General features: G+C 54.9%; 2 protein-coding genes across 4 annotated transcripts; both read right to left on the bottom strand.

Annotated features, from left to right (window-relative positions):
* Positions 1–6899: 6899 nt before the first annotated feature.
* On the bottom strand, positions 6900–9252 carry LOC135976401 (calpain small subunit 1-like). The gene is made up of 5 exons (XM_065571816.1): positions 9213–9252; positions 9014–9090; positions 8258–8336; positions 8014–8148; positions 6900–6928 (listed from the first exon to the last, which is right to left on the bottom strand). The coding sequence occupies exons 1-5, from the start codon at positions 9250–9252 to the stop codon at positions 6900–6902; spliced, it is 360 nt and encodes a 119-aa protein (XP_065427888.1).
* Positions 9253–11238: 1986 nt separating this feature from the next.
* On the bottom strand, positions 11239–23388 carry MED29 (mediator complex subunit 29). Of its 3 annotated transcripts, none has more exons than XM_024109814.3 (4): positions 23257–23388; positions 16833–16891; positions 14871–14955; positions 11239–13664 (listed from the first exon to the last, which is right to left on the bottom strand). In XM_024109814.3, the coding sequence occupies exons 1-4, from the start codon at positions 23323–23325 to the stop codon at positions 13437–13439; spliced, it is 441 nt and encodes a 146-aa protein (XP_023965582.1). In that variant the 5' UTR covers positions 23326–23388; the 3' UTR covers positions 11239–13436. The 3 variants fall into 3 exon arrangements, with proteins under 3 accessions (XP_023965582.1, XP_005293235.1, XP_065427502.1); XM_005293178.5 differs by lacking the exon at positions 23257–23388 and adding an exon at positions 22584–22873; XM_065571430.1 differs by lacking the exon at positions 23257–23388 and adding an exon at positions 22194–22337.
* Between the last annotated feature and the right edge of the window lie 4 nt (positions 23389–23392).

Raw genomic sequence — 23392 nt, 5'->3', positions numbered from 1 at the left:
CTCCCCAGAGCTCACAAATACACTGACACACACGCACACTGCCATCACGACGTACAGCTGAGACACACACAGAGCTCACAAACACACACGGACACTGACACAGCTCCCCAGAGCTCACAAATACACTGACACACACGCACACTGCCATCACGATGTACAGCTGAGACACACACAGAGCTCACACACGGACACTGACACAGCTCCCCAGAGCTCACAAATACACTGACACACACGCACACTGCCATCACGACGTACAGCTGAGACACACACAGAGCTCACAAACACACGGGGACACTGACACAGCTCCCCAGAGCTCACAAATACACTGACACACACGCACACTGCCATCACGACATACAGCTGAGACACACACAGAGCTCACAAACACACAGGGACACTGACACAGCTCCCCAGAGCTCACAAATCCACTGACACACACGCACACTGCCATCACGACATACAGCTGAGACACACACAGAGCTCACAAACACACGGGGACACTGCCACAGCTCCCCAGAGCTCACAAATCCACTGACACACACGCACACTGCCGTCACGACGTACAGCTGAGACACACACAGAGCTCACAAACACACACGGACACTGACACAGCTCCCCAGAGCTCACAAATACACTGACACACACGCACACTGCCATCACGACGTACAGCTGAGACACACACAGAGCTCACAAACACACGGGGACACTGACACAGCTCCCCAGAGCTCACAAATACACTGACACACACGCACACTGCCATCACGACATACAGCTGAGACACACACAGAGCTCACAAACACACGGACACTGACACAGCTCCCCAGAGCTCACAAATCCACTGACACACACGCACACTGCCGTCACGACGTACAGCTGAGACACACACAGAGCTCACAAACACACACGGACACTGACACAGCTCCCCAGAGCTCACAAATCCACTGACACACACGCACACTGCCATCACGACGTACAGCTGAGACACACACAGAGCTCACAAACACACACGGACACTGACACAGCTCCCCAGAGCTCACAAATCCACTGACACACACGCACACTGCCATCACGACGTACAGCTGAGACACACACACAGCTCACAAACACACGGGGACACTGACACAGCTCCCCAGAGCTCACAAATACACTGACACACACGCACACTGCCATCACGACATACAGCTGAGACACACACAGAGCTCACAAACACACGGACACTGACACAGCTCCCCAGAGCTCACAAATACACTGACACACACGCACACTGCCATCACAACGTACAGCTGAGACACACACAGAGCTCACAAACACACACAGACACAGCTCCCCAGAGCTCACAAATACACTGACACACACGCACACTGCCATCACAACGTACAGCTGAGACACACACAGAGCTCACAAACACACACAGACACAGCTCCCCAGAGCTCACAAATACACTGACACACACGCACACTGCCATCACGACGTACAGCTGAGACACACACAGAGCTCACAAACACACGGACACTGACACAGCTCCCCAGAGCTCACAAATCCACTGACACACACGCACACTGCCATCACAACGTACAGCTGAGACACACACAGAGCTCACACACGGACACTGACACAGCTCCCCAGAGCTCACAAATACACTGACACACACGCACACTGCCATCACGACGTACAGCTGAGACACACACACAGCTCACAAACACACGGGGACACTGACACAGCTCCCCAGAGCTCACAAATACACTGACACACACGCACACTGCCATCACGACGTACAGCTGAGACACACACAGAGCTCACAAACACACACAGACACTGACACAGCTCCCCAGAGCTCACAAATACACTGACACACATGCACACTGCCATCACGACATACAGCTGAGACACACACAGAGCTCACAAACACACGGGGACACTGACACAGCTCCCCAGAGCTCACAAATACACAGACACACACGCACACTGCCATCACAACGTACAGCTGAGACACACACAGAGCTCACAAACACACACGGACACTGCCACAGCTCCCCAGAGCTCACAAATACACTGACACACACGCACACTGCCATCACGACATACAGCTGAGACACACACAGAGCTCACAAACACACACAGACACAGCTCCCCAGAGCTCACAAATACACTGACACACACGCACACTGCCATCACGACGTACAGCTGAGACACACACAGAGCTCACAAACACACGGGGACACTGACACAGCTCCCCAGAGCTCACAAATCCACTGACACACACGCACACTGCCATCACAACGTACAGCTGAGACACACACAGAGCTCACAAACACACACGGACACTGACACAGCTCCCCAGAGCTCACAAATCCACTGACACACACGCACACTGCCATCACGACATACAGCTGAGACACACACAGAGCTCACAAACACACACGGACACTGACACAGCTCCCCAGAGCTCACAAATACACTGACACACACGCACACTGCCATCACGACGTACAGCTGAGACACACACAGAGCTCACAAACACACACGGACACTGACACAGCTCCCCAGAGCTCACAAATCCACTGACACACACGCACACTGCCATCACGACGTACAGCTGAGACACACACACAGCTCACAAACACACGGGGACACTGACACAGCTCCCCAGAGCTCACAAATACACTGACACACACGCACACTGCCATCACGACATACAGCTGAGACACACACAGAGCTCACACACGGACACTGACACAGCTCCCCAGAGCTCACAAATACACTGACACACACGCACACTGCCATCACGACGTACAGCTGAGACACACACAGAGCTCACAAACACACACAGACACAGCTCCCCAGAGCTCACAAATACACTGACACACACGCACACTGCCATCACGACGTACAGCTGAGACACACACAGAGCTCACAAACACACACGGACACTGACACAGCTCCCCAGAGCTCACAAATACACTGACACACACGCACACTGCCATCACAACGTACAGCTGAGACACACACAGAGCTCACAAACACACACAGACACAGCTCCCCAGAGCTCACAAATACACTGACACACACGCACACTGCCATCACGACGTACAGCTGAGACACACACAGAGCTCACAAACACACACAGACACTGACACAGCTCCCCAGAGCTCACAAATACACTGACACACACGCACACTGCCATCACGACGTACAGCTGAGACACACACAGAGCTCACAAACACAAACACACACAGACACAGCTCCCCAGAGCTCACAAATACACTGACACACACGCACACTGCCATCACGACATACAGCTGAGACACACACAGAGCTCACAAACACACACGGACACTGCCACAGCTCCCCAGAGCTCACAAATCCACTGACACACGCACACTGCCGTCACGACGTACAGCTGAGACACACACAGAGCTCACAAACACACGGACACTGACACAGCTCCCCAGAGCTCACAAATACACTGACACACACGCACACTGCCATCACAACGTACAGCTGAGACACACACAGAGCTCACAAACACACACAGACACAGCTCCCCAGAGCTCACAAATACACTGACACACACGCACACTGCCATCACGACGTACAGCTGAGACACACACAGAGCTCACAAACACACACGGACACTGACACAGCTCCCCAGAGCTCACAAATACACTGACACACACGCACACTGCCATCACGATGTACAGCTGAGACACACACAGAGCTCACACACGGACACTGACACAGCTCCCCAGAGCTCACAAATACACTGACACACACGCACACTGCCATCACGACGTACAGCTGAGACACACACAGAGCTCACAAACACACGGGGACACTGACACAGCTCCCCAGAGCTCACAAATACACTGACACACACGCACACTGCCATCACGACATACAGCTGAGACACACACAGAGCTCACAAACACACAGGGACACTGACACAGCTCCCCAGAGCTCACAAATCCACTGACACACACGCACACTGCCATCACGACATACAACTGAGACACACACAGAGCTCACAAACACACGGGGACACTGACACAGCTCCCCAGAGCTCACAAATACACTGACACACACGCACACTGCCGTCACGACGTACAGCTGAGACACACACAGAGCTCACAAACACACACAGACACTGACACAGCTCCCCAGAGCTCACAAATCCACTGACACACACGCACACTGCCGTCACGACGTACAGCTGAGACACACACAGAGCTCACAAACACACAGGGACACTGACACAGCTCCCCAGAGCTCACAAATACACTGACACACACGCACACTGCCATCACGACATACAGCTGAGACACACACAGAGCTCACAAACACACGGACACTGACACAGCTCCCCAGAGCTCACAAATCCACTGACACACACGCACACTGCCGTCACGACGTACAGCTGAGACACACACAGAGCTCACAAACACACACGGGGACACTGACACAGCTCCCCAGAGCTCACAAATACACTGACACACACGCACACTGCCATCACGACGTACAGCTGAGACACACACAGAGCTCACAAACACACACAGACACTGACACAGCTCCCCAGAGCTCACAAATCCACTGACACACACGCACACTGCCATCACGACATACAGCTGAGACACACACAGAGCTCACAAACACACACAGACACTGACACAGCTCCCCAGAGCTCACAAATCCACTGACACACACGCACACTGCCATCACGACATACAGCTGAGACACACACAGAGCTCACAAACACACACGGACACTGACACAGCTCCCCAGAGCTCACAAATACACTGACACACACGCACACTGCCATCACAACGTACAGCTGAGACACACACAGAGCTCACAAACACACACGGACACTGACACAGCTCCCCAGAGCTCACAAATCCACTGACACACACGCACACTGCCATCACGACGTACAGCTGAGACACCCACAGAGCTCACAAACACACAGGGTCACTGACACAGCTGCCCAGAGGTCTCAAACACACTGACACACACACAGAGACAACCTCACCAAGCTCACTGATACACACACCGAGCTCACAAAATCTCACTAACACAACCGCACCGCACTAACACACAGACACAACTACACCGCGCTAACGCACACGCAGAGCTAAAAAACCCAGACACACGCAAAGATTACAAGCTCACACAGCTAACCAAGACACAATAACACAAACACTGAGCTAACACACACACACAGCTAACAACCCTGCCCAACTCTCAGCTCTCCAGACACAGATTTCTCTCTCTCCCCTCCCCACCCCCCCAAACAAACACAACACAACACAACACATCCCTCCCCCCTCTTCCAAGGAAGGCAGGGTTCACACCTCACCCACAGCAAACACACAGCCACTGCCGCAGCACCCTGCCACGCTCATGCTATAACCCACAAACTCTCTCAGTGACGCACTGGCTGGCGCGTCCGGAAACCCACCCAACGGCACACCTGTTCTCGCACGCACACCCGGTGTGTCGCTCACACACCTGCTGTACTGTGCACACCCGCTCACACACACACCTTGACAGTGCACACCCCTGTCACACTCACATGCTCCAGTGGGCACAGCCGGAGAACAACCCCAGGGGCCTTTACCAGGGCCCCGTATGGTGCCCCCCCAAGGAGGTGCCCCGGCCCAGTCCCCGCTTCCCTGGAGCTCAGAGGGGGCCTGGCCCATGCCCTGATGCTCCCCAGGAGGGGGGCAAGGCACAGGGGCGTGCCAGGGTTGCAGCATAGGATGCGCACGCTAAGAGGGGTCCCCCTTTCCCCGCCCCCTGCTCCCCAGCTGTATCACTCTCTGCCCTCCCTCCCCCAGGGGGTCGCCTGCCACTAGGGGCAGCCCTGGGGCTTGGCCTGCCAACTCACTGAGCCACAAAAGGGCCATTCTGCAAAGCGGGGAGAGAGGGCTGTGTTGCAGGGGATAGAGTAGGGGGCTGGGGAGGCAGGACTTTCAGGGGGAATCAAGGGGCTTCTGCCCCGCACACACTTCGAGCCCCCCCGGCCCCGCCGGCCAGCCCGTCCCCGCAGCAGGGGTGGGAAGAGGTTGCGTAAATCAGAAACAATGCAGAGAATTCCCCTCCTGCCGCGCAAAGAACAGGCTGTTCTCTGTGAGTTCATCCCTCAGCCTAGATCAGCCACTCCCCGCCCCCCCGGCCACAAGCACAGCCCCCCCTTCCTTTCCACCCCCCCCCCCCGTTTCCCCCCTCCCACACCCCCGCTCTCAGCTGGAGGGCTGAAAATCTGAACCAGGAAATGAGCTCAGAGGCCCACGCAGGAACTTCGGGGTGGGGGGGGGGTTGATTTTGGGTTTGTAAACAGCCCCTCCACCACCACCACCCGTCACTGCCAGGCAATGCAGGCCGCGCAGCACAGGGCCAGCTACACCCAATGGAGTGGTTAGAGCAGGGGGCTGGGTGTCAGGACTCCTGGGGTCTAGTCCCAGCTCTGGGAGGGGAGTGGGGTCCAATGGTTAGAGCAAAGAGGGGGGACTGGCAGTCAGGAAACCTGGGTTCCATTCCCAGTTCTGGGCGGTGAAGTGTGGTCTAGTGGTTTAGAGCAGAGAGGTAACAGTCAGGACTCCTGGGTTCTTCTTCTGGCTGTGTGACCTTTCCTCTCTCTGTGCCTCAGTTTCCCCACCTATAAAATGAGGAAAATGCTACTGGCCCACATGCCAGGAGGCCGGAACAGGTCTCGTTAGTTATTAACACACAGCACAGGGAGGGAGCGACCCAGGGGGAAGGTATGGGAATGAGATCAGCACCTGGCCTTTGCTCCAGTGGACTCTCTCTAGGTTTACACATGGGGATACCTCGGAGCAGGATCTGTCCTGGTGGAGTTACTCCAGCTTTCACGCTGACGGAAACAGGATCGGAAGCTATAGTCACTCCACTGACATCTGTGTGGCAACTCCTGTTCACACAAAGGTACAACTGAGATCAGAATCTGGCCCGGGTTGCACTGAAGCCAGTTAGGGAGTGACTCCGGATTTACATCACTGTGATCAGAATCTGGCCTGGGCTGCACTGAAGCTAGTTGGGGGGTGACTCCGGATTTACCCCACTGACTGTGATCAGAATCTGGCCCAGGCGGCACTGAAGCCAGTCAGGGAGTGACTCCGGATTTACTCCACTGACTGTGCAATCTGGTCTGGCCTGTCTCCAAAGTGGCTTGGCTCCTTGTTCCCGCCCTGCTGCTGGGTTGGAGTTTGGCAGCTGGTTCCTGTTTCCAAGAGCTCACTGCTGTTCCCGGGTTTGGCAGGGAGGGGAGGCCACGCTGGCCTAGGACAGAGCGTTCCCTCCCTGCGAGGGGCTCATCCCTCCTTCCCCCCGCCCAGCCACCGGATGCAGCTTCCCCCTCCCTGACCGCGACCAGCGGGAGCGGGGGGCCCCCGGTTCCGGGGCTTCGGCCCTGAAAATTCTGCTGTGATGCAACCTGCCTTTTCCAACCGCAGGAACCTGCCAAGAACTGGACGTCCTCTTCCCGGCCCTGCCGCTGCCGCCTCATTGCAGGAGGGGTTATGGGCACAGACCCCCACCACCGCCCGGGGGAAAACGCCCCGGGAGAGGCGGCCTTGATGCCGGAGGGATTTGAACTCCCCTCCTAGCTGCTCTCCGAGGATATTCATCGGCTGTTAGCAGCAGAGGGAGCTAGGAAACACAGCTGAGCGATCCCGATCCCAGCCAGAAGGGGGCAGCAGTGCACACACCCCTGGTGCCAGGCGCTGTACACTTTTATGGCCATTAGTTGTATTACGGTAGCACGTAGGGGCCCATCATGGCACTAGTACCTTCTAGCGCGATTAGGTGTATTACGGTAGCACCTAGGAGCTCGCGTCATGGACTAGGCCCCCATTGTGCCAGGCGCTGTACACACATGGAGCAAAACCCAGATGGGCGGGGCCCAGCTCACACTAGAGGTAGGGGTGGGAGGGGCGGATGGAGGGGAGGGGGGGGCAGAGGACCCCAGAACCCGCCCCCCCTCCCCATCCCCAGGACCGACCGCAGGCCACTTTCGAAACATGGCGTCCAGGTGAACCAGGCAGCTGATGAAGTTGTCGAAGTCCATGTGGCCGTTCTCGTCTGAGTACCTGCGCACGATCATCTGATACAGCTGCTCGTTCAGCCGGAAGCCTGGGGGGAGTGGGGGGAGAGACAGTCACTCCCCATCCACCTGAGACAGCCCTTGTGGGTCCCCGTCCCCCCACCCCGCCGCCAATCCCACCCCTCAGCGGCTCCTTACCCGCCGCCTCGAAGGCGCCTGGCAGCTCGCTGCTCCCGATGGTGCCGGATCGGTCCGTGTCGTACTGTTTGTAGACACACTGCGGGGGGGAGGGGGGGACAAGTTGGTTATGGGATAAGAAAGTACCCCCCCAGCACAAACACACAGCCGCAGATTGGGACTGGGCAGGGAGGGGGGCCATAGGCAGAGAGATGGCAGATATGAGCGAGGGGGGAAGGGAACAGAAGCCGAGATCACCCCCGAGAACGGCAGAGCGGGGAAGGGAAATAAGAAACCACCACCCCACCGCTCAAGTGGCACATGGGGGGCAGGAGAGACACGAGAGAGACACCCCCCCACACACTAAAATGGCAGCCCCTCCCCAGAACGCTGGGTGATGGAGGGAGCGGGGGCGGCGGGAACATCACAGGCAACGCAGCCCCTTAACTCTGCCCCAAGGAGGGGACTGTTTGGATGCCAGCTACCCCCCTGCTGGACACCCCCGGTACCTCTGGCAGGTAGGCAGGGGAGTGGCGCTGGGAATTCTGGGTACCCAGAAGGCAATGCAGCAGCAAAGCCCCCCCACACGCAGGGCTGAACGTGACGCACGTCAATTCCAGCCGGGAAGGCTCCTTAGAGTCCAGCGCTCTTAAAAAGATCCCCGACTGGGATCCCCAAGGTCTCTCGTTCCCCCTCCTGTCCCTACGCCCGGGGGGGGGGGGTACTGTCGGGTCTAAGCCATGCGTGATAGCCGCCCCCCTCCCCCCACCTCTCTACCTGCCACTTCTTGACGTTCCCCCACAAATACTTGAACTCCTCAAAGCCCAGCTTCCCGGTCGTGTCGCTCTGAAACGCTCGAGGTCAAGGAACAAAGACGTCGGCCAAAGCCACCCGGGGCCCCGCCAAGCCGCAGGGAGGGGATCCGGCAGCACGGGGGCCTTCAACATGGGTGGAAACGGCCCCCCGAGACTCTCACCTGTGCAGGGGATCTCCCCAGCCAGCGTGGAGCTGGGCATACGGGGCCCAGCACAGGGGGTGGATCGGGAGTGTGGCCAGAGCGCACTGCCCCGTGGCTATTCTCTGCCCCCTAGGGGGTGGATCAACCAGCCACCCTACCTCACATGAGCATAGAATCATAGAATATCAGGGTTGGAAGGGACCTCAGGAGGTATCTAGTCCAACCCCCTGCTCAAAGCAGGACCAACCCCAACTAAATCATCCCAGCCAGGGCTTTGTCAAGCCGGACCTTAAAAACCTCTAAGGATGGAGATTCCACCACCTCCCTAGGGAACCCATTCCAGTGCTTCACCACCCTCCTAGTGAAATAGTGTTTCCTAATAGCCAACCTAAACCTCCCCCACTGCAACTTGAGACCATTGCTCCTTGTTCTGTCATCTACCATCACTGAGAACAGCCGAGCTCCAGCCTCTTTGGAGCCCCCCTTCAGGTAGTTGAAGGCTGCTATCAAATCCCCCCTCACTCTTCTCTTCTGGAGACTAAATAATCCCAGTGGGCCCCACAACCTTCTCTTGCATCTTGGGCTATGCCCTTTGCCCCAGGAAGCCCAGACCCAGTTGATCCTGCCTAGTTCTGGCAGATCAGCTGCTGTGAATGGACCTTTGCATCAGTGGACAGCAAGAGCATAGAAGACCCTGTCCCGAGCACAGCCGGCTGGGGACTGGGTGACCGCTGGCCAAAAGCCAGGGGCAATCGCCCCCAGGAGACTCATCTCCTTCCAGGGTTGCAGGGAGGAGGACTGAAACGCACCCTTGTTACAGCAGATCCACAAAGGGATCCGGGTTCTAGGCTTGTTAAGAGTCTGGCTTAGCGAAGTCAACTCTGGGCCCAATCCCCGCTCGTCCCTAGCCGCAGGGCCCGCTCGGGCTAGCCCACGCCCACTTCCTGGAGCGGGCTGAGGGCAGCGTTTTCTAAAGCGGCTGCTGAAGGCGAGCGGCTCTGGGCCAGATTCCCAGAAAGCACCAGCTGCAGCCGAAGACGAGGGGAGCTGGGGTTGGCAGGTGGATTTTTCCCCGAGCCCTTATCAGGGGAGACGCCTTCCTCCCTCCATCCCTCATTAAGAGCCCCGGAGCTGCATCCTTTTGAAGAACGCAGGATTGGCTGGCTGCCCAAATGGCCTGCCAAGCAAGGAACACGGGCTGAGATCCTCCAAAGACATTTCAGCACTCGACCTGTGGGAGTTGATCCTCAGAGTTAGCTAGGTGCTTAACTCCTACCGATGACAGGGGCAGTTAAGGTCCTAAATACCTTTGAAGATCTCGATCTTGTTTGCAGGATATGACTACTGCGGGATAGATCAGTCACTTTCTCGGGCAGACAGGCCCCTCCTGCCCTCTCCAGGCTGTCGTCGGGTGCAGAGTCCCTTGCTTTATGGGCCACATGCTCCCCAGTGGGTCAAACTGTGAACCAAAGCACGCCTGGGTAGGTGGAACTCCGGGGGAGTGGGCATAGGACAGTTCACCCCTGGTTTTTCAGGGCCTAGGGCAGTTGGACTACAATCTCACATTTCAAGGAAGGGTACTAGGCCGGGGCTCTGCCCCCAGCAGTGACAGAGCATGAGAGAAGCAACATCACGCATCAGCTTTTTGAAACCAACCCTCACACCCACTGCAAAGAGACAGGTCAGAACTTTTATTAGAACAACGATGACAAGAAACCTGCGGGCGAGGTTCCGATCTGTTAAATCGCCAGAGGAAATCCACCACGTGCTTGTTGATTTCAATGGGAGACAGTGGATTTACTCCTTGGGGCTTAGAACGCGGCCCCGCTGCTAAATCCATGTCATGGTTTAATTTAAAAAAGGTTTTAGAAAAACCCGAATAGGAAATGTTTGATTTCTTTAAAAAAAAAAAAAAAGCCCCAAAGTGTGTGTGAAACTCATTGTCCTTCTTGATTTAGATTTAAAACCACACCTTGTAATTTGAAGAGCCCAAATTCTGCTCCGGGGGGAATTCTGCACCAAAAAATGAAAAATGCTGCGCACAGTCTTTTAAAATTCTGCATATTTTATTTGTCAAAATAACACAATATGATCCTGCCAGTTTCAATGATTTGGGGGAATTTATTTCAAAATCCCTGTCAGCAAGTATGTCTGGAACAATACAGAGCGCAAAAAAGACTCCCCCCGGAGTAAAGTTAAAGAAACCCCTGCGCCTGCATGGATCTTCACTGCAGGACCAAGGTCTAAGTCACCCTGGAGTAGGAGAGATGGGGAGGAAGGTAGAGAGCAGATTGGTCAGCTGAGCGAAGGCATCAGCTTAGGGGGGGTCTGTCCCAAGTCTCTTCCCAGGAAGAGGGGAACGTGCTCCCAAAACCCACTTAGCTGCTCCTAGTCCCCCACTCTTCTTCAGCTCCCTCCCCCTCGGGCTCCTTGCCACAGGGACTGTGCCACCTCAACTGCTCCTCCTATGCTCACTGCCCCCCTCCCTCAGGGCCCAGCCCTATGCCCTCACCTCTCTCTTCCCCTGAGATTGACTCTCCCCCCCCCCCCCGCCCAGCTCCAACACCCTCCCGGTCACTGGGAGCCCTGTGCACCCTCTGCTTCTTCCCCCCTCCCACCACCACCTCTAGGGACTTGTGCTCCCCCATCCCATCTTCTTGCTTGCTTGCCCCACCCCCAGAGGCCCTAGGGCAGGGGTGGAAACTGACCGCGGGAGTTGCAGCCAGAGAATTCCGGCTCCTGGAGGAGGGGACCTGCCTGTGTGGTGCTGCAGGTAAGAGCGCCGCCTGGGGCTGGGGTGTGCGCCGCGAGCTGACCTCCAGTGTGAAACCCGGGGCTCCTCGCAGCTTCCCACAGCTGCTTGCATCAGCCCCACGCCTCTGCAGGGCATGTGCGGCAAGGGGCGCGCACTGGGGCTGCACGGAGGTGGGGCATCACCCTGCAGCAGTGATTTACATTTCTCCCAGCTGCTCCCATGTGGCCGCTTGGGACTGCTGCCAGGGAGGGACATGTGACCCCTCTTGTGGCTTCCTTTTCAGAATCTATCGCTCTGCGGGGAAACAAAACAAAAAAACAATCTGCGGGGAACAGGAATTCTGCACATGCTCAGTGGTGCAGAATTCCCCCCAGGAGTAAAATTCAGCTCCCTGGAGCAAATTGGGAAGGGAGAGAGAAAGTGAAACTGACTAGAAATGGAAAGTGAAACTGACCAAGCTAGAATCAGTCTGACGAATATAGGGAAACAAACGGAATCAAAGTTGTTTTAATTCACTCTTTGGATCTGATTCTCCTTTAGGTTTTATGCCAGTCTGACGCAGAGATAATTCTGTTCGTTACTTCTGCTTTACGCTGGTGTGAACGGAATCACAGTCCAGCCCTCTGTTTTAAAGGATCAAAGGCGTTATCATTAACAAGCTTGAAATGAGCTGGAGTCCGATTCCCCTCTTGCTCCACGCAGGTCAGGAGAGAAATGTCTCAAAGGACAGAAGGGTTACAGTGAGGTAAAGTCACTGTGATGGCAGGAGGAAATTAACACCGGGGCTTGTTTTAACTCAATGGCATTTCTTTGAAAGGGTTACTGTTTAAGAAAAATAAATAATACACCCATCAACCTGGAAAGCTACAATCCAGCCCATTCACCTGGGGTGGGGGGGAAGTTTTAATTTGATGGCAGAGAAAGATTCTGTCTGATCCTCCTCACTTCATTAGCAGCACAATCTCAGGTCTCCTCGACCCCTCCTGAAGTCAAAGGGGAGTGGAGGGGGCTTAGGCCCTGGCAAGGGAGACTTCAGCAAGTAGATCCTGTGCTAGGTGAGTCAGTTTTAGCAGGGCTAATGCATTCTGAATGTACGTGGGCCAAGCCACCGGGTGGCATAGGCTAGCGTCGCAACAGTGAGCTCGGCGAAGGTCTGACGACTGATGGCAGCTGAGGATCAGGCCTAGGAGATGTGAGAAAGGTGAGGGGGAAAGGAGGGAACATGAGAACTGGTAGGGCGGGGAGGGAAGGAGTAAGACCAGAGGGAGTTAGAGGAGAAAGCGGACCAGGGACGTTCGTTTCACTCTCGATACAAACGAGACCATCTACCCAGGCAGGGAATTCAGAGGACATGAAACAGGCCATGGGTCAGATGCAAGTTTGTAAAGTTTCACCGGCTGACACGGTGCCGGCCTGGAAACGATCCAAGTCTCCTTCAAACCACGCCGGCTGCCGAGCAGGAGCAACAACTGTGCCGGCGCCGTGGGCTATGGCCCCCCTTGGGCGGGGATCTTGCCGGTGATCTTGTTGGAGCACTCCAGCAGGGCGTTGTGGATGTCCTTGGCGCAGGAGATCTGGGATTTGATCATGCTTAGGTACTGGGTGTAGGGCAGGCTCTCGGTCTGCACCGCATCGGGTTTGGTGGCCGTCGGCACCAGGTTGGGGGAATGCTTGGTGCTGTCGAAGCTCTGGGACAGGCATTCGTAGGCCAGCCGCTGGAAGGGGAGGGAAACAATGAGCACATGGGTACGGCCACGCGCCCTCCGGCCTTGGTCAGAGCAATCGTCCCTCTAGCCTCTAACCTGCCCCTGGACAGATCAACATCAATGACCCCTCCCACATCACATTTAGCCTCTTTGCATTCACACTCTTGCCTGTACCCACAGTGCATCTGTGCTCATTTCTCCAAGCCCCACAGCTCCCACCCCCTCCCTTCCCCTTGCTCTGAGCCCTCCCATCACCCTACTCCCTATGCCTGGGACGTCCTACCACATCATCTTCTGACAGACGCTCCTCTTCCTTCAAAGCCACCTCTCCCAGCCGTCCCCACAACGCCCCCCGCCCCTGGAGGCCGCTGCCCCAGAAAAGGCCCCCTTCAGTAGAGGCCAGAGCGAGTGCTTAGTCTCCATGGCTGTTCAGGCCTCAGCCTTCCCGCTGAACTCGCCGGGGCAGGGCCCACGTCTTTGTTTACGGCTGCAGAGCCCCGTGTCAATGGCTAAGATCGATACTCCCTAAAGAGATGTGTAGTGACGCCCACGGCAGGGTCCCCTGTAGGGACCAAGCCCACAGTGCCTAGAACGAACAGTGGAAGACTCCACTGTCTGAACTAAAAGGACCATTAACCATCAAGCCCGTAGCTTGAACTGCTCTGCCTGACCCAGCCACGGGAGGGAGACAGAGCCACATAGTCAGAGCAGGGCAAATGACGGATTTTTTGGCTCTCTGGCAATGCTGAAGTAAAATAAAATAAATAAATAAAATGTAGGTTGTTTTTTTTTAAACTTCGGCAAATCAAGAACTAAAAAAGGTTAGTTGGGGTCGATCAACGCAGTTTTAAGTAAAATTAAAGGAAATTTTCAGACAGCCACTTGGAATAAAAAACATTTGAAACATTTCAGACGGGGTAGGACTACATCTCCCATGAGGCACCATGTCTCATGGCGCGAGGTGATTGCATCACTGCAGAAGCGGGCAACATGGGAGACGCAGTTTGGTTGCTTCATAGCCTCCTTCTCTATGGGCCGGGCTTTCCGGACAGCCTCCATCTCCCATGATGCACCACAGCCAGCAACTGCAGTGAGGCAATTGCCTCGTGGGTGCATCATGGGACACTGAGTCCAGCTGGGGACCCCCGGCCTATGGAGGAGAATGGGGACATGACGCCATCAAAACTACAACTCCCATGAAGCACTGTAACTCACCAGGCACAGCTCCAGCTGGTCGCACAGGGCGTAGAACTCCTCCAGGCTCTTGTCGAAGCGCTGCACCAACCCGTCGTTGCTTTTCCTGAAATGACAGGACCCGTGACGAGGCAGCCGTGGTACTCAACTCCGAGGAAGGCAGGCAGACCCAAACCCCAGCACCTCCTGGGTCAGGGATGAGGCCCCACAAGAGAGGGCAGGCAGAATGGGACCGATCCTCTGCTGGGACTGCTGGTCCACAGGCTGGGAGTCCCCCCTGTGACCCATGAACCTCAACTGGCAACGGAGACACAAGAATTTCTTGAGTCTGCTATGTACATTCTGGTTCACCAAAGAGCGTCACGTGAGCTCCCACATGAAAGCTGGTGTCCCAGTGTTCATCAATATCATTGGGGAAATGTAGGTGCAGAATCTATGCATCTATATGTACTCCAAATACATTCTTCAAGTCTGGATCAAGGTACTGGTCACCAGCAACGGTGAAAAACAGGTTTCCTCTCAGACAGGCCCTCTCGATCCATCTACCTGTTAACAAGTACATTGTGCAGGATCCCATCACTGGCTTGCGGGGATTTAACAGGAAGAGAAAGACAGCACGGGGAGGGACCTTATCAGCTGGATGCACATCAAGGGCTGTTTGACAATCTTTGGGGGCACAGAGAAGACAAGCCGGCACCCTTCACCGAGGAAGAAAAAGGACGGCAGTTTTGTTCTATGAAAAGGGGCCTTTTCTGGCAGCTTGGTTGAAAACGCTGCAGAGAACTTCAGGGGAGATCAAACTTCCGCAGACAGAAGGTTTAACCTGTTGAGTTTAGACTCTCCGAGGCGCGTTAAGGGTTTATTTGATATGTAACCGTGTTTCCAACATCCTCTGAGCTTTGATGATAAACAACTTCTCGCTGTCCCTACCAAGATAGCGGAGTGAGGGGGTGTTGAGCAACGTGCTGGGCCTGAGTGGCATCTTACGAGCGGCTGTGCACGGTTCCTGTGGGAACAGCGGGCCTGGGAGTCTGGGAACGTCCTGGGCCCTCGCCGAGGACTTGGGGGTTGGCGTGTGTCTGCTGCTCCAGAGAGCGCGAGGAGGGCAGGGATTGTGCTGCCAGAGGCTGGTGGATTCAGGGAGCTGAACCATAGCCGGGCCAGACAAGCTGCTTCACACTAAGGGCAGGTGGTGCTGAGGTGCCTCCCAACCCTGGGTACCCCTGGGGAACATTGCCCCGCCCCAATGCACAGCAAGATGGGGCAATGCCGCCGGATTCCAGAGTATTTACAGTGAAGGGGGTGGGGCAAGCGGACGCGGAAGGGGCGGAGTCTCCAGCAGAGAAACAGAGAGGATGGTAAAGCGGGCTGGAAAGCGTGTATAGCCCACCTCATCTTTAAAGGGGACACGCTAATGAGTCTTGGGGTGACCCCTACAAAGGGCAAACCCTCCCCTCTTCCACACTCCCATCAATATGCCTCCCCCACCGCAGACGGTCACCTCTTTAGCATGGGGGGGGGGGGGGGGGGCTCAGTCGCTGTCCCCCATTCAGTCCTTGGCCTCTCTGTAACACCTGCCCACGATGGGGCTCGAGTGCCAGCAGAGAGAGTGGGTTTTGTCCATGCGGGTGCCCCTTCCAATTAGACCCAGCTAACTCCTGTCACGTGCCCCCCCGTCCTCCAGCAGCTGTCAGGCGGGGGGGGGCGTTGGGCCGTTACTCAGCTACGCTGGGATCGAATCAGCACTGATTTGGGGTGACCCATTCAAGTCACCCAGGGCTTCATTCTCCCAGACGGTACCGATAGGAGCCATCAGGTGCCCAGAACAAGGTGCGCCTGCCATCCACAGCCACTTCGGGAAGTTTGGGTGCTAGATACCAGAACAACGTTTGACGTTGGGAAGTTTAAAGACCCGGGTGAAAGCCTTCTGGCTCCTGGGTTAGACGCTAGCCCTGCCCGGGGAGGAGGAGAGAGAATACTCACTGCCCGTTATCGATGTTCGTGTTCTGGATGAGATTCTGAGCCGCGATTTTCATCAGGTTCTGGAGGGCGAGAGAAAGCAAGAGTCAGAGGGTGCAAGGTAAGCGACAGGAGCTGCCGCTCCCGCCTTTGCTTGGCTAGCTTTGGGAACGGAGTTGGGACTCGATGCCGTGTTTGGGACCCTCGCAGCCGTCACAAGAATCCTGGCTTTGGCAGGAAACAGCCATTAAATATGGAACACCACACTGCAGTGCAGTCCTCTAGGATCTCAAAGCAAATCACTGGCGTTAAACCGAGGCAGGGAGCCATGAAGCCATTCACACAAGGTCACCCATTCCAGAGCTGTGAAAAGGACTCTGCTTTAACCACTAGCCACCACTCCCCTCCCAAAGCCAGAAACAAAGGCGTGCTGACCCCCAGTTGCCTGCTCCAGTCACTAGACCCCCAATCAAAGCATTTGACGAACAATAATTAAACCTCACTCCCCCATCCAGGTGGTCAATATCAGTCTCCTTGTTTGAAAAAGCAAGAAATATATGAACCAGGGGTAGGCAATCTATGGCACACGTGCCAAAGGCGGCACACAAGCTGATTTTCGGTGGCACTCACACTGCCCGGGTCCTGGCCACCGGTCCGGGGGGCTCTGCATTTTAATTTAATTTTAAATGAAGCTTCTTAAACATTTTAAAAACCTTATTGACTTTACATACAACAATAGTTTAGTTCTATAGTATAGACGTATAGAAAGAGACCTTCTAAAAACGTTAACATGTATGACTGGCACGCAAAACCTTAAATTAGAGTGAATAAATGAAGTCTCGGCACACCACTCCTGAAAGGTTGCCGACCCCTGATACGAACAATACTGCTTTTGTGGATTTGTTAATGCGATTTACATCTAGGGGCTCTAAGTCGGGAAAGACTAATAGGAACTGGAACCAAACTTAACCAAACTTAGTCCAGGAATTTGCTGAGTCAAATCAGGCCAGATGGCATATTGACAAGAGGAATTTGGGCTAAAGTTCTGTTCCATTTTATCTGAACGTTGCAGTTTCTGAGATGTTGACATTATTATCTAACCCAGTGCTGAGTCATTTACCAGAATCTCAGTCACAAGTGCTTTCTGACATGACACACAGATTCTGCCCTGGTTTCATTCTCCCAGGGTTTCTATTTTGGGAGAAGGATGACTCACTTTGCTTTAAAAGTAAATATTTTGTTTTTAAAAAAATGCTTTTTTTAAGATGAACCTTTTTAAAAAAGCCCCATGATGCCGGGCAACAAATTCCCTGACTCAGACGGGGGCTGAGAAACGGATGTGAAATCTCGAGGTAGGTTTTAGTTTTTAAAAAAAGGCATTCTCTTAATGTTGATTAAGCCTGGAAACTGAAACGTGACATGTAGCGTTTTCCCATGCAGAGGCTCTGGTCAGGCAAGCAAAAGCTACCTCAACCTTCCCCTTTCAATCTCGTTGTTCAATGCCAACACGTAGGTTAGAGCGTCGTAAGGTGAGCCTCCATTTCCGCGCTCAAAGCACGAGAAGTTGCCGATGGGCAGTTTTAAAGGACATCCATTAGCACCAGACACCGTAGCCACTGATATTAACAGGGCAAGTCACCGACGTAAGAACAGCCAGACGAATGGTCAAGCTAGTCCAGTATCCTGTCTACTAACAGTGGCCAATGCCAGATGCTTCAGGGGGAATGACTAGAACAGGGCAATCATTGAGTGATCCATCCCGTCGTCCAATACAAGCTCCTGGCAGTTTAGGGACACCCGGAGCATGAGGTTGTGTCTCTCACCGTCTTAGCTAATAACCATTGATGGATCTATTCTCCATGAACTTGTCTAATTCTTTTTTGAACCCAGTTCTACTTTTGGCGTTCATAGGATCCCATGGCAATGAGTTCCACAGGTTGACTCTGCGTTGGGTGAAGAAATACTTCCTTTGGTTGGTTTTGCTGCCTATTAATTTCATCGGGTGACCCCTGGTTCTTGTGTTATGAGATGGACTAAACCACACTGCCCTCCCTAGTCACTTTCTCTACACCAGTCATTCGCTCAACCCACCACCACACAGCAATTGGCTCAGGCTTTCTGCAGACTCAGTTGGACTTCACTAAATTGGTTGCACTTGCTTCCTGTTCGGAAGGTTTTCTCAGCAACTGTAGCAGCTAGAGACTTACTTTGGTCAATTAAACGTAAGAACGGCCATACTGGGTCAGACCAAAGGTCCATCTAGCCCAGCGTCCTGTCTTCCGACAGTGGCCAATGCCAGGTGCCCCAGAGGGAATGAACAGAACAGGTGATCATCAAGTGATCCATCCCCTGTCGCTCATTCCCAGCTTCTGGCAAACAGAGGCTAGGGACATCATCCCTGACCATTCTGGCTAATAGCCATTGATGGACCTACCCTCTATGAACTTATCTCAGTAGTTCTAAAACTTTTGTACTGGTGACCCCTTTCACGTAGCAAGCCTCTGAGTGTGAGCCCTCCCTTATCAATTAAAACACTTTTTTATATATTTATCATCATTATAAATGCTGGAGGCAAAGCGGTGTTTGGGGTGGAGGCGGACAACTCAGGACCCCCCCACGTAATAACCTCGTGACCCCCTGAGGGGTCCCGACCCCCAGTTTGAGAACCCCTGACTTATCTAGTTCTTTTTGAACCTGTTATAGTCTTGGCCTTCACAATATCCTCTGGCAAAGAGTTTCACAGGTTGACTGCGTGAAGACATAAGTTCTTTTGTTTGGCCTGGTCCCCACTAACCCCCCACTTTGGACTAAGGTACGCAAATTCAGCTACGTTAATAACGTAGCTGAATTCGAAGTACCTTAGTCCGAATTTACCGCGGGTCCAGACGCGGCAGGGAGGCTCCCCCGTCGATGCCACGTACTCCTCTCGCCGAGCTGCGGCGAGCACTTCCGGGATTGATCCGGGATCGATTTATCGCGTCTAAACCAGACGCGATAAATCGATCCCAGAACATCGATTGCCTGCCGCCGGACCCTCCGGTAAGCGTAGACGTACCCTTAGTTTTAAACCCACTGCTTATTAATTTCATTTGGTGACCCCTAGTTCTTGTGTTATGAGAAGCAGTAAATAACACTTCCTTATTTACTTTCTCTGCACCAGTCATGATTTTATAGACCTCTATCATATCCCCCCTTAGTAGTCTCTTTTCCAAGCTGAAAAGTCCCAATCTTATTAATCTCTCCTCACACGGAAGCTGCTCCGTACCCCTAGTCATTTTTGTTGTCCTTTTCTGAACCTTTTCCCACTCCAATATAGCTTTTTTGAGATGGGGCGACCACATCTGCACACAGTATTCAAGATGTGGGCGTACCATGGATTTATATAGAGGCAACAGGATATTTTCTGTCTTCTTATCGATCCCTTTCTTACTGATTCCCAACACTCTGTTCGCTTTTTTGACTGCCGCTGAACATTGAGGAACTGGAGAAAAACTGGGAGGGATCCCATTCCTAGCTAGTCCTTCGTACCCCTCCAGGGGGCACACCCAACTCCTTGGGAAACAATGCAATAAGGAACAGACTGTTCCGACTCTCAGTCCACTTTATTATTACAACACAGAACACTCCACTGTGTAACCAGTTCTGGCACAACTGCCTCCAACGTCAATACTGACGAGAGGCAGGCTGGCTTCTGGCTGTCTTTTGCCTGGATCCTTGCCAACCGCCTGCAACCATGGTATTGTGATCTCGCTTTATAAGGGCAAGGGTCTGACGGGCGAATGCAAGAGGTACAGGCCGATCACCTTGCTGTCCGTGCCAGGGAATGGGCGTGTGCACATTCTGCTGGCGTGTTTGGAGCCCCGGCTACATCAGAAGCGTCGGCCCAAACAGTCAGGCTTTACGGGGAACAGGTCCACATCAGACACTATTTTCACCCTCCACTTGTTGTCGGAGGTACAATGCGAGTTCAAGAAGCCCCTGCACGTGGTGTACGTCAATCTTAAGCCTGCGTTTGATTCAGTTGACCAAGTCAGGCTATGGAAGGCCTTACAGGGCATAGGTGTCCCAGCCACTCTACGGGACTTGATTAGCAAGCTGCATAACGGAACCACTGCCCGTGTACGTCTGGGAGAATCGGATGTTGGCACCTTTTAAATCGGTATCTGGTATCAGGACGGGCTGAGTCTCGGCCCCTGTGCTCTTTTGCCGGGCAATGGGTCTCATAAAGCAGCTTTCCGTCTGGTCCCGGGGCATTCAGATCAGTGATCTCTCGCTCTCAGACCTTGCCTCTGCTGATGACGTGGTTCTCCTAGTACAGAGTGAGGCACTCCAGCAAACGGAGGAGTTGGCGGCCAAGGTCAGCCTCCGTGTTCCGTGGTCAAAGATGAAGATGCAAAACTTAGGATCAGGTCCACCCACGACTCCAATCGTTTTGAATAATGAAACTGCCGAAGCATCACAGCGTCTGCCATGGGTCATTTACAACGAATAGGGAATCAACATCACCTTGGCACGACAACCAAGTTCAGATCTATTCGAACGGTATCCTCTCCGTACAGTTGTGAAACATGGACGCTATATCGCTCAGACTGGGCAAAGCTGGAGTCTCTCCGCACAAAATGCCAACATCGTATATTGTGTATAAAGTGGAATGATTTTTACGTTTACAGTCGCTCTGGTTTACAGACTTCTGGGGCCATACGTCTTACGCTTTTCTGACATGTTGCCAGAATGCCGCGAGACATTCCGGTGAACGCCATTCTCCGGGTGGCTTATAACATCTGGGACAAAATCCCACCAACCGAGGGGTGGAGGCAGCTCACAGGCAGACCCCCTATTCAATGGGAGCATTAAGTCTGTTCCGACATTGGACTTTCAGCCTGTGAAGCCCTTGCGACCACACAGGAACAAACCAAATGGCAAACCATCACGACGACCAACTGTTTATCTAAGCGTTGTAAGCAGCTGGCTTTCTGGTTAAGGCACTGGAATGAATCTGGATTCTCTTCCTGCCTCTGCTACAGATGCCCTGTGTGCCTGTGGACAAGTCACTTACCCTCTAACCGGGCAAACACCCCACCACGTATTTTGGGCACCTAGGAAATGCCTTGCTACTGGAATCAAGGGGGTTATTCCCAGGCTTATGGTGAAGCACATGCCTGCAGCATCAGGGCATTCACCTCGCTGGGCCTCACTCCACCATCTGCTGGAATAATGAGCTGATGATGCTTCTCTCCTCCTACCAGTTGTCTCTGTAGTCGGACTGGGAGCCCTTGGGGGGCAGAGCCTGCCTCTCACTAGGTCTGCCTGGCACAATGGGGGCCTGGATACGAGTGAGGGCGGCTCTAGGCGCGACTGTAATACACCTAGTAAATAGCGAGTTACCGTTTCATCCAACACACGGTGCGGATGGTTAAAGGGCACCGCAGCCATGCTCCCACCCTGTGCAACGCAGAAATGGCCCCCGCCGTGCTCATCAGCCCATAGCCCCACTGAACAGCCTTAACTCTGCCCACCCCAGCAGCAGCTGCTGCCCCCACCTCCTCCCATCCACAGTAACCCCGCCCCTCTCAGGCATGCCCAACCCCATGGGCCCCACCCCTGCCCCTTATACCTCCACCACCGCCCCCGTAAGCTCCACCTCCACCCCGTCAGGCCACACCCCCTCCTGTTTAGACCTTCCCCCTCAACTCCAGCGGTAGGCCCCGCCCCCTCGACTCCACCTGTAGGCCCCGCCCCTTCAGGCCCCGCCCCTTCCCCTGGCCCCGCCCCCACCTGCAGACTCTCCTTCAGCTGCGGGATCAGCATCTTGTAGCGCTGCACGGGGTCGAAGTCCTGCGCCTGCGCGGCGGCCTGGGCTTGGGCCTGGGCCTGCGCGGCCGCCTGAGTCTGCAGCTGGGGCTGCTGCCCCGGGCCCGCCTGGAGCGTGAGCTGCGGCCCGGGCGCCGGGGCCTGCGACGGGGCCTGCTGCGGCTGCTGGGGGGCCGCCATCTTCCCTAGCAACTACGGCTTCCTCCCGACATGCACCGCGGCCCCCGCACCAGGGACAGCGGCTCCCGGCATGCACCGCGCCTACCACGTCCCCCCCCTCCCCGAACTACGATTCCCAGGGTGCACCACGCGCGCCCGACCCATACAGTGACTATAGTTCCCAGCATGCATTGCGCGCTCCCCGCCTCGTCCAGCTGGCCCCGCCTCACACGGCTAGAACTACGGCTCCCGGCATGCGTCGCTCCCCAGTGACGTTTCCCGTCGGGCCCCGCTTCTGCAATTCCCGTCAGACACCGCGCCGCTAGCGTGCATGCGCAATACGTTCCGGGAGCGCCGTTCCCGGCACTACAACTCCCAGCATGCCCTGCTCTCTCCCCGGAAGTGCGCCTTTCCGAGCCGCGCTTCCCGTGAGACTGCCCGGCAGCAGGGCCCCGTGAGTCCGTCCGTAGGTGTTTACCCCGGTGCCTGTCTCCGGAGCGAAGTCTCTGCCCGCCCGGGGTCCCGCCGCCTCGCCTGCCCGCATCATCGAGCTCCTCCTCCCGGAGCCGCTCCGCGGGGCCCGGCCGCGTTTCCCGTCAGGCGGGCCTCGGCCA

The sequence above is a fragment of the Chrysemys picta genome, chromosome 17 (genome assembly GCF_011386835.1).
Source record: "Chrysemys picta bellii isolate R12L10 chromosome 17, ASM1138683v2, whole genome shotgun sequence".
NCBI classification, from domain to species: Eukaryota; Metazoa; Chordata; order Testudines; family Emydidae; genus Chrysemys; species Chrysemys picta.
Note: the sequence above shows the minus strand (reverse complement) of the source record. Positions and strands in the feature narration are given on the sequence as shown.